The following is a 12,216-nucleotide window of genomic DNA, read 5'->3' on the forward strand; positions in this document are numbered from 1 at the left end:
CCCTGAAAGCTATGAATACAAGATACAATCATTAGTTCACAGACCCAAAATTGAGTGAATTTTTCCCAAAAAATTCCGGACTGATTTCAATGCCGGCTTTTGCAGATTTCCAAGGACTGAGGATTCAGGCTAACAGGGAGATTACTGTGCAGTAAATTAAACAATAAATAAAAATCATAGAAAGGATACACAAAAGGGAGTTCCAAACTTACATTGATTTTCTGGCAGCCATGGGAGTAGAGTAGCCACCAGGAGTCCACCTATGATGTAAGAGATCATCACTCACAGAGTTGTGGATTATCAGGGTGTTGGTGCTGCTACTTATGGATGCATTGCACCTGGAAAATAATATATCATGTACTCATCGTAACATCAAAAACTCCAAATACCAATACATGAAGTGAGGTGCTCAGCATTAGAAGGGGGTGAAGTGACACCTCGGCCAAAATGCGTTTTTTAATGGATATCACTATATTCACCCTTCCTCTACATGTTGGCGTTCAATGTAACCCTCTAGCTAGAATAGAAATATGGTAGAAAGTCCTTCAAATATAAAGTGTGATTTTGCCTTGGCCTGGAGCTATGTATCTGGCTGTGTGCTCAGTCAAAGGTGGCGGCAACATAACGTTCAGAGCGCGAGCCAATGACAGCGCACCTCCCTCGGACCATACCCCCTGAGGCAGCCAATCACAATGGATTTCCCCTTGGTACATCACAGCTCCTCAGCCAATCCGCGCACCCAGATGCTGCCTCCTTGTTAGTTTTGGCGCGTTGCATAGCATAAGGAGGTTCGTACTTTCTACTGCTATTTTTTATAACTTTTCCGCGTAACATTGACGTTATTCGTGTTCCATGCATGTGAGAAGTGCTGTGCAATATCTGCCCGATATTAGTGCAAGACTCAAGTGAGGCCAGGCCTTCTGGTGTGGGTTAAGGAGCCTATTATTCCTGAGCGTGTGTTTAGTGTTCTAAACTGGCAAGACACAGAATCCCAGAAATGTCACTTCAAAAGAGAACTCTTAAGTTTTGACTTCACAGCATCATCATAATATGGACCCCTATATCCCATCCAACTTGTATCCATTTGCTGCTGTAAAATATTCCCTTAAAGCTCGGTGAGGTTAGGTAAAATGGACCGTGAGAAAGCAAAATCTGCGAGTTTTTCATGCCAGTCCCAGGAGTGTGCAAAATCAATATATAAATAGCTATATGCACATGTATAACAATAATATGTATGCATAAGACAATATAATAAATATGAAATAACATAAATAAATATACATAAACATTAAATAACACTGTATGGACACTAGGTCGACACAGTGATAGTTAGTTGTGGTGGTGACAATATAAAGATAATACCTCTGAAACCTCAGCTGATCTGGTGCACAGGATGTAACAATCCCTGTACTGGACAGTTCCTAGTGAACATGCCCGGTACCGATAAGTATTTGTAATGTGTATACAGTAGGTACCTAAAAGTAAAAGTATATCCTTTTGTATTAAATTAGGTAAATTTTATCAATAATACCAACAAATGTTTGATAATAGGTCCGTAAAGTGATAGTGAGCTGTGGTAGTGAGAAACATGATAGCATATAGCCAGTGATTTGGCTTTGCCAGTACTGTAGGCTATTAAATCTGCAATAATTATTTTTCCAAAATATACTTTGCTAATTATAGGGTGCATCTTATGACCTGGGAAATATGGTGCTCTGTTCTGTCCTCTAGTGTTGACTCCTCTTGATCCCTGTCACACAGCCTCAGATTTAATTAATATAATTTCCATGGCAATCTGTGAGTTTGCGAGGGACACAAGCTTTAAAACAGTAAGCTTTAAGGGAATACTGTATATACTGACAACCTGCAGAACAGTGCATTATAAATGTAAGAGATCACACACTTAAAAAAAGTAAAAAAGTCAATAAATATATTAAATAGGACACCAGTGACTTACTCATTAGATCTCACAGTGGACACATTGGAAGCCCCACTTGTCACTACTGGTGATGCCCTAGAGAGATGTAAATTAGCCATGGTGTTAGCAATGTTCCCAACATTCTCTTGGCCCTGAGGCTCTTGCCGTTGAGTGTGCTCTAAAGCGTAGCGTTCCTCTGGACTCAGATTTTCTGTTGAAGTGCTCACATCTGTCTCACTTCCACTAAAGCTCTGGCCATACAAAGTGCCTGTAAAGCAATAGTGTATATAGTACATATAAAAGTCATCTTCAGTAATGTACCACTAATATGAATGGGTGTCCAAAGAATGAATATTTAATTCTCAGCACGTATGTGTCGCCATGTAACACTACAAAACAGCTGCCATGCCACCACCACCACCAATTCATCCACTTAGAAACACCATGAACAGCATGGATAAGGAATTTGGCAGTAAGTATCCCCTCCAATCAATACAAGACAACAACAGTACTGTATGAGGTAAAATTTAGCAGACAACTGGGTAACTGAACACCCTTCACTAACTTCTAAACACTAAGTGTCAAAAAAATGTGTGGCATGCACTAAACTCAAAGAAAACATTCAATGTAATGTAATAATGGGTAACCTTAACACATCTCCTTTTACAGTATCCATTTGAAGAAAATGGCAACCAAAGCATCTGACTGACTGGATTAGTGTTGTGGGGACTGGCATATGAACTTCCTTTAAGTCCAAGAAGAGTTTAAATCATGAGTAAACTGAAAAAGTGTCAATCCCTTATTTGAAACTGCAATGAACCCAGAATCAACCACTAGACCAAATGGGATTGAATGAATCTTAACTGAGTGAGGTGTTACTTGCAGCCAAATCATTGTGTGTTTTTTCCACCTGGGAAGCATATCCTGCCACTAAACATGATAAGTCGTCTGGTAGAAGGCAGGCCCAGACAGAAGAGTAAGAGAGTTTAGAATACTGTAGATCACTTATTGAAAGTCCAGAGGTCATAAAAAATATTCATTAAAATTCATACCTAATATTTTTTTATGAAAAACAATGCAATAACCATTACATATGGGGAGAACTTTGACAACTGACCTTGGGTGTGTGCAAGGGTGTTGCGATGGGAGGTGAAGAATGTGTTGTCATTGGGAGTGGCGTGCTGCTGGGAGGACTTGATATCATGATGCTGTGAGGTCATGGCTAGGTCATGGCACACTATGCTCTCTCTGCTGCCCTGAATAAAATAAAATATGATAATTAAAGTCTACCAACCAAATAGTTTTTAAGAGCCATATTGCATCATCCTGTTAAAAAACTTTTGACATTTACATCTTATACAACAGTAACTTTCGGTCAGTAGAAAATCAATACAGTAATGTACAGTATTGTGATAATAGGTTGGTGGTCAGACCATTACTATAGGTAGGCATGAAGTAAAGTCCCCCAAAAAAGTATCGTTAGCCATAGGGTCGATGCGGTTCGAGGCTTTCCGAGCAATGTTACACAACCTGTTTCTGAACATTTGGTAGTTTTGCATCCGTGACCTTTGAGCATGAATGATATACAAGTTTTCGAACGCTGTGAATCCTCCGAGGCTTCAGATCAAATATTACATGAATCGGAGTGGATGTCATAAATGGACACCACGCCCAACATCAAAAGCATCTTACATTGAATGGAATGAGGAATTATCTGGGGGACATCGCAAGATGTGAAAGGTGCTATTATTGGCCTTAGCAACGAGGGTATACGTAACGCTGAGAGAGCACGGTGAACTGGATTGAGTGAACCCACAGTATCACGATAGGTTAGGCGCCATGAACAATTGGTGCCACATTGAAACTTACAACCACAAATGTCTTACGATAGGTGAACGGGGGTGTTGCCTGCAAGTCTCTTGATTTGAAACCTTATTTTGGTGTTAATTAAACCAATGCAGATCCTATGTAGACCAATATATTGTATATTGCTGTAGCTGTTCAATCTAATATCAAGTTCAATTTGCTTAGTCATTCTTCATAAATCAGACATACCATGAACAACATGAGTAGGCATATTGTGAAAATCAATATGAATGAAACTCCGTTACTACAACGACATAATGATGAAATGTTCATTTTGAGGTCTGTCTCAGCCTCATTTATAATGTTCCAAAACACTTCCATTTAACGTATATTTCAGTGCTATTGTAATCATCAGTCAGTGGCTTGTTTACATATGCCTTGCTTCTACTCAGCACAATACAGTACCTACATTAATATAACTCAATCGATTTTTTTTATTAAAATATCTAGTACTGTATGCCATACAAGGCCGACTACCTCCTCCAATCTTACCCCCATCTCTAACAGTTACTGATATGGCAAACAGGCATACCCTTATGATGATCCACTGGGGATCATATCAAAGCACTTCGTCTAGTGTTTTAAATTGTAGCGACGGAAAATCTAACGATACTTTTTGGGGGGGCTCTACATAAAGAGTATATACTGTAGGTATATTTTTCTCATGAAAAAGGTTTATAAAGCAAGTCTATAATATTCACATACTGTACTGTAGAATTAGATAATTATGAAGATGGAACCAAATATATTTTTCCAAATGCATGACGGAAGGAAACAAGATATTATGTCAACTGTACCAATCCCATTGCAGAAAAGCAATCCTAGCAAACTTTTTTTTAGAAATCAGAATTTAAACTGAAATCCCAATTATATACCCTGTATACAGTCTCACCTCAACTTATGACATATTCGACTTACGACAACCCGGACATACGAAGGCCATGGTTGTATAAAATATTTTTCACATTACGTATTTTCGAGTCCCGACGTTAGTGATCGCGCTGTGTACCGACAATTTTTTTTTTGTAATTCCTTTAAAATGGCTGGCAAGCGTAAAAGTGAGAGTTCTCGTGGTGGTGAGAAGAAAAAGAGACACCCATTTTAGAATTTCTAAGTATCATTTCACCTTTTTGACTTACGACCTGGTTGTCGGGACGGAACCCAGTCGTAAGTCGAGGAGAGACTGTGCATGTTTGATTAAAATACTGCAACTTGTGAAGATGCCAGCCAAACCAAGGAAACCATATCCATTGGCAGCTGAATCTAACCCAAAAATTAGTCACAATAACCCTAAAGGGTTAAAAAGGGTTAAAGACAATTACTGCAACTGTTGTGTTATGCCAATCAAGACATTTTCAGCAATTGTTATACAGTATTTTGACTTTTTCTACCCATTTTTTTATTAATTAGACATGACTGTATGGATCCCTAGCCATCCTGGTAAGTCTGAGACTAAAAGTACAGGTTGGACCCCGCTAATTCAGGAGCCGATAGTCTGGCAGCATTGATGGTTCGGGACGGTGTTTGAATCTGGCTGTCGTTAGTTTCCAAGACTGCCACTTATTCTGCTAATCAACTTATTTCTGTGTTCCAGTACAGTACAGTAAACTTGTGCCATAGCACTAACACTTTGTCATAAAGAGGTCCAGTAAGCTTGGGCTAGATTTTTGCTAATGTAAGATGTATTGGTACCAATTATAGTACATTTTATACATTATTTTGCCTTTTTTAACCTCAGTTTCGATGGTTCGGAATTTTCGCTAATCCGGAACCGGTCTGGTCCCAAGCTTCCCGGATTAGAGAGGTCCAACCTGCATAGTAGTCACACATCAGAGTACTATAAGTGAGTAATTCTTGTCCATCAGAATTTTGCTGAAGATAATCATACTTATCACTTCACTCATTTGTGTTCTCTCAAATCAAATATATTTTCAAAAACAAATAAATGGGTGACAAAATAGACAAGATCAACCTTAATATGATAAGCAATTAGAAATAACAAAGATATTACACTCAAAAGTACTCTAATATAAGAATACAAATTAAATAAGCTAGCACAATAGAGAATACCAGATGATGATTCTCACCCTGAGGTAAATCGTTAGCAACAATCATAAGACAAGTTTCAGGATTTTTTCTAAATAGCATGTGGTTTGGCACTGCCAGAAGTGATATAGAATCATCAAATAATCATTGACTTTTTGACAATCCTGAAAAAATTTCAAGTGATCAGCATGAAACGGTTAAAAAGAGGGAGCTAAAGGATGCAGTTGCCCTTAAGTCAAGCACTAATATACAGTACACTCATATACTGTACAATCATGGCTTCTCTTTTCTATTCAGGCTCAGTTATGAAGTGGAAAGGCAGGCTAACATTTTTTGTTTGCCGACACATGAAGACCCCATTGAGGAAAATGGGAAGCTTGGTTATAAAACTGGATTTGAGGATTAATTTCTCATTTATATCTCAAGCCTGTGAACAAAAAAGCCACTCAAGATATAAGATAAAGATGGAAAGAAGCTTCAAGTGCTGTGCAACTATACTCCCCTGTACCAGTTGGTAAAACAATACAGAGTACTGTACTATACTGTACTGTACTGTACCAACACTAAAACTGACGAAATTCACAAGAAAAGAATTCCAACTAAATTAAAATCCAAGGAACCTAAAAAAAAAAAAAAATATGCAAATCATAAAGCTGAGGGTAAGAACACAGGATCACGTCTCCACCTATCTACTCACTTAAGAAAGGAAAAGGAAGCTGAAGAGATAGACAAATCTGAGGAGGAAACCAAATCCTGCCATATCAGCAAGTAGTAATCAGCACATCCTGTTCTGGTTTTACCTAACAGTTGCCTTCAGGTAATCACAGCTGACCCATGCAAACGATGCAAATGGCCTTATAAAGTTGATGATGATCATCTTCTATACCAATATTTTTTAAAGTTGCATCTTCTGTTGTTTCTGGTGAGAATGATACAGAATAGAATTATTAATAATGTCTATGAAATATTTGGACTCTCCCCTGGTCATGTAAACAAAGATGGCCATGTCCTCCTCATGTAGGCTGGAGCATCTTTGTTTATGAGAAAAACTAGGGACAAAACCTGAAAACAAAAATTTTTATTTCTCCACTGAAGTTACTTTATACTTATGATAAAAAATAAGTTTTCTTCTAAATATATTTTTTGTTAGTTTAGCTGGTTAAACCATACCACTGTCCTTAAATTTTACCTTGGATTCTTTACATAGGTCTGTACTGTATATTGGACACTACTACATTATATAATTATCTATCATAAAATGAACCAAACTAAACTACCTAATCTACCATACAAGTTATCATGGTAATCTAGTATTTAACAGGTGTCAAATCATCTGTTCACCATGTTTTTTGTGGGTGTGAGAGTAGCCGTCCATACAGAATGGTTCTTAAGCATACACTAAGCATCAGAAGTGATACCTTGATCAAGCCTGGGCAGCGGAGTGTTTTGAAATACGTCAATATGATTGACTGTTTACGTCATGGAATGAGACGTCAACGCCGCATTACCACAGAGAAGACAGAGTATTGTGCACCTAGGTGCCTAATTATCTACCAAACAAAGCATTTGCACAAGAAATAATTATCATATCAGAATTCACTGATTAAAATAAAGTAAGAAAGTAAACAGTAAAACAAATAACTCATCTGTGGGTCAGTCGTCAATATTAACCAATACTCTATACATTATATATATATATATATATATTGTACAATGTAACAGTACCCGGTACTCCTGGCCTTGCCAAATGTAAACTAAAGAATGCCTGGTAAGAGTTGTCCTCCACCCAAAAAATAACCTCAATTTCTTTTATAATGACATATTATAAAATATGAATATTCAAATAGCCAACACCTAATACATACTAATTGGAAGGTAACACACAACTTTCCTTCAACAATAACAAATTGCAAAAACATTAATCCCCAGTACAAAGGTGAAAGAAAACTATTACCAACCATAACTTTTCACAAGCAAGAGCAGAAACCATTTAAAGGATGCTCAGCCAAGTGAGAGGGTTAGTAGTAACATGATAATTGTTTGCATTTACAATTCAAATTACCTTGATGACGATTCAATTTCACTAGAGGCCAGCATGAACATAATGGCTAAACTGGAGTAATCATTCTACAGATGGACAACACTTCCTAATAAAAATGAAAAGTACAGTCTGGTGAACCTTGCAAACACGATGCTCTTCACGTTACAAACTAATGAACACATGTAGCACGCTATACTTTGGATATAAAAACTATCTGGCGTTGCTGGTACACAGTTTATCTGGAGAGACATGCTTTAAATTCCAGAGATGACAAAATTCAAGTTTGTTACGGAAGTTCCAGTTTGGTGAAGCGTCTTTGTTTAAGCTGCGGGAATTTACTTTAAACCCGATTGTTTCTTCTCCCTTGTCCTTATACACCGTTCATCATGACCGGCACACTTTTCTTCAAAGTTTCATGATCTATATCGGTGTCTGCATATGATATACAGCATCAACTAACCTTATGAGAAATCTGGAGAAAACACAAACATCTCTGCCCTCAACCTCTTGCAAGAATTAGTGTTATTTCCGTGTTGAAACAGAAGAGGATCACGAGGGCGTCAACCATCATCCTGGAGGACATTCTGATCCTCTTACTGCCAGTATCCGGAGTCTCTTACCAGTGTGTCTATGTGAAACCCACTAGTGAACACCCCACACCCCGAGCCCTTTACATAGGATATAAGAGTCATATATTTAAAAGTAATGAAACCTATTTTTTTTTCCTAAAATGTAATCAAATTATAAGTAAGAATATTCTTGGCCATATATCAAAGAACACAAGCATTTCTCTAATTTATAATCATATCTCAATCAATCCAGTGAGTATGTGCACATTTTATGTGGAACGGAATAAAGTTCTAATAAATGTGTAAAGTATTAAAACAGTATGAAACATTATTTTGAAATGTTATGACTGTTCCTTCTTAGGTATAGGCGTATTGGGCTTCGGTTTCAGGGGTTGAGGGTTCGATAAGTTTTAAATCTGTGTATGTGTGTGTGTGTGTGTGTGTGTGTGTGTATGTGTGTGCTTTGAACACCACTAAATTCACTAATCCTGTTACTGGCATATCCACCGCCCGACGGTCGTTTGTGTGAACGCTGATCCAAGGTAATCATCAAGGCTTTAGGGTTTCTACTGTCTGACTATCATTTCATGTCAAGTAGCCTTCTTGAATTAGCTGCAGGGCAGTCCTGTATACACGTCCTCAGCCTTCCTCCTGTTTTAATATTGGACAACAAAAGTCATAACAAAGTAACATTCAACAGACCATCCTCTTGAGTGGGCAGTGCGGTAAGTTGATAAGTGGAAGTTATATATTTAAAAATACAAAAGTTAGTCATTAAATATTACATTTTCTTTAGAGAGTCTTATTAAAAAATTCGAAAGTTTTATGGGTAACATTAAGAAAAGCTCTGCTCCTCACCCCTCCCATCCGCCCCCCCCCCCAAAAAAATAATACAATTACTTTCATTTTTAGTTAAAGTTTGCCGCTTCGTAATACTCTAGAACACCGACTCGGGTAAAGATTCGTTAGTGACCATAATGGCCGATTCGAAAGAAAATTACCTCCATTTTCGTCGTTGATGTTTATTTACGAAAATGTGATTTCTTTCCCCTTAACAACGTAAGTAGTTACTTATCAGTTGGGCAGGGTTTGAACACTACAAAAACACCAATCAAATATTTGAGAACATGACCTAACCTTTCCTAACCTAAATTATTACATATTTTACAAAAATATTATCTTATTTAACCGATGGACGAGCGTACAGTGATTCTGTGAACGTGGTTTGCTAAACAAGACGGTTTCTTCTTTTGGACGTGATACAGACAAGATGAGGAATGGATGCAACTCTATTGGCGGATTTTAAGTTCACTAAGAATACTTTCGCTATATTCAAATCCCTTTCATGTTAGCATTACATGATCAGCTTTCACTAATTAGAGGACAGTACTTTTTGTCTTGAGAGAATTACCATTACGCATGCTCAAAATTTTCATCTAAAAGTATTCATTCATGTCATTGTTTCCTCGCGACGAAAACACCGAAAACGTACACAAAAAGAATCACTTGTTGTCGGTACATGCACCTTCACCGGTTTTGTAGTATTAGGATTTTTTGTTGGTTAGGAAAGCTTAGGTCAGGTTGTCAAAGGTATGATTAGTGTTATTTTTAGGGTTTTAACCCCATATTTTCCCTAATTACGAAGATGGATACTAAACTCATTTGTAAACGGGGGTCATTTATATTGTACAGTGTAAGAGTAATATATCTTTTTGTCTAAAACTAAGCAAAATAGTTACTTCGATGATTTATGATGTCTGAGTTGAGAGAAGTGAATGTAAAAATAAAAATAAAATAAAAACTCCAAGCGAATCACAGAAGCAAGGGAAGATATCTGCTTGGCATAACATAATCTGACAGGAAAATATATAAATTGAGCGAGATTCTCCACCAAAGTGCGGGAAACAGTTTATTGGTTCTAAGAAAATTTATGTGGACAGATCATCAGTGGACTAATGGGATATTCATCTCAATCTCAAGATGTAACAAAATATCCAGAAAAAGATCAAATAGCAGATGGGTAGATGATTTCAGGAAATATAGAGGAGATTTAACAAGCTTCGAAGGCTCAAGGCAGTAAACTATGACGGTGAACTACGGGAGGGGGGTGGGGGACTCATGTAGCCTAATGATGATGGTGATGATGATGATGATGATGATGATGATATACGTATGCTACACCAAAAGCGTAAACCATAACAAAATCGTTTCCGGTGTCATATAATAATCTATGTTTTTTTTCCTTATGCTTTTGAAGTGTGGGAGAGTAGAGGAGGGGGAGAGCAATAGCCACACCCACACTGCCCTGTCTGGCGCCACACCTAACCTGCCTGACGCCACACTCGCTGACTACACTACGAAAAAGAGAAAACTTGGCTGGATTCTTAGAGTTCTTTACATTAAATTTTTCCTTCATCCTGAGGCATGAAGTTGAAGATCTAATTAGCACTAAATTGCACTGAGACTCCATTGTAATTATGTGAGTTCTCGTGTCTCACTGTACGAGACACGACAATTAATGAACGATATTATGATAATCTTGCCCAGGAGTGTAATAAGTGTTTCCCTCGCTAGACGAAGTGGTGGTGGGGGAAGGACGGTGCAAATGAGACAGCATAACGAGAGAGAGAGAGAGCGAAGGGGGAGGGGCAGGCGACACACAGCCGAGCCACACACACACACACATATAATGAGAGTCATCTGGAGCCGTTAACAGCGTCCTCCACTCAGCTTGTCGGCACCAGAAGATAAACGGATCGGCGTTCCCTTTATGTCCACATGAACCTTCCCATAAGTCTCTCTAGGCCTCCCCTCTACGCCTCCCTATTGGTTCCTCATATATTGGTTGAGTTTTCTTACTGGTTTCTTATATTTGGCTTCGACCCTCTCTATTGGATCGCATTATTTATAATCTGGACTTCCTATTAGCTCATTCTAATTTGTCTTGGGGTTTCCATTGTATGAACCTTTGTCCTGCGTGGCAGTGAGAAGTGATACCACCCTCAGTGTCAAGACCTGACTGAATTACTCAGAATAGGCAAACTGTACTACAAGCTCTGCCAATAAATTTGTTAAACTAACTCCATTAGCCCTTTATATTCAAAGCAGGGTTCTGATTTGGTCACAAATATTCCTGTCGGGTATTTATATGCAAATTAAGATTTTCCAAGCATTAGACCCAATTTTACGTGTAATAGAGACGCATTTCAACCATTGAGCTTCTACACACACACACACACACACACACACACTAAGTTAACGAAATGAACGAGTTGGTATCAAGAAATAGCCAATGGCGACCGGGCAATTCCCATTTCACAAACTGTGGAATACTTTCTGTAAATCGATTAACATCCAGGTTTCCATTACTGCTGGGTAGACAGAGGCCAATGGCGTAAAGGAACCTGTCCATAGTTTTACTCTGCCCGAGGATCGAACCTGGGGATAGTGAGTGTAGTGTTGATAGTGACTAATTTTGTAGTGATGTAGCGCAGGTAGTGAGTGACTTAACGGTGTACTGATTTAATGTTGATATTAATAGTGTAACAATGTAATGCTGTAGTGTAGCTAGTAACAGTGTAGTGTATGTATGACAGTGTAGTAATGTAGTGTATAGAGTGCAACATCACAACTGTAGTGTAGACTTGGACACTGCAATAGTGCTGTGTTCATATGACAGTGTAATGCTGGAAAAGTGTAGTTTTGTAGTAGCTATTGACAGTGTTACAGTGTAGTTGTATATCTTTCAATAACCCATTTTTTTATTGTGAATTATT

General features: G+C 38.0%; 1 protein-coding gene across 4 annotated transcripts in view; it reads right to left on the reverse strand.

Annotated features, from left to right (window-relative positions):
* The window catches only part of LOC121853912 (angiomotin-like), a 51,788-nt gene extending 43,362 nt beyond the window's left edge, over nucleotides 1-8,426 (reverse strand). For 3 of the 4 annotated variants that reach the window (XM_042348305.1, XM_042348308.1, XM_042348307.1), the window contains exons 1-4: nucleotides 6,528-6,548; nucleotides 3,036-3,174; nucleotides 1,958-2,186; nucleotides 213-338 (exon numbers count right to left, since the gene is read on the reverse strand). In XM_042348305.1, coding sequence (XP_042204239.1) covers nucleotides 213-338; nucleotides 1,958-2,186; nucleotides 3,036-3,138 — 458 coding nt within the window. In that variant the 5' untranslated portion in view covers nucleotides 3,139-3,174; nucleotides 6,528-6,548. Of the gene's footprint in view, nucleotides 1-212; nucleotides 339-1,957; nucleotides 2,187-3,035; nucleotides 3,175-6,527; nucleotides 6,549-8,331 lie in introns of those variants that run through there. The other variant, XM_042348306.1, reaches the window with a different exon arrangement.
* Nucleotides 8,427-12,216: the final 3,790 nt, after the last annotated feature.

This window comes from Homarus americanus, unplaced genomic scaffold, assembly GCF_018991925.1.
Source record: "Homarus americanus isolate GMGI-L3 unplaced genomic scaffold, GMGI_Hamer_2.0 scaffold18703, whole genome shotgun sequence".
Classification (NCBI taxonomy): Eukaryota; Metazoa; Arthropoda; class Malacostraca; order Decapoda; family Nephropidae; genus Homarus; species Homarus americanus.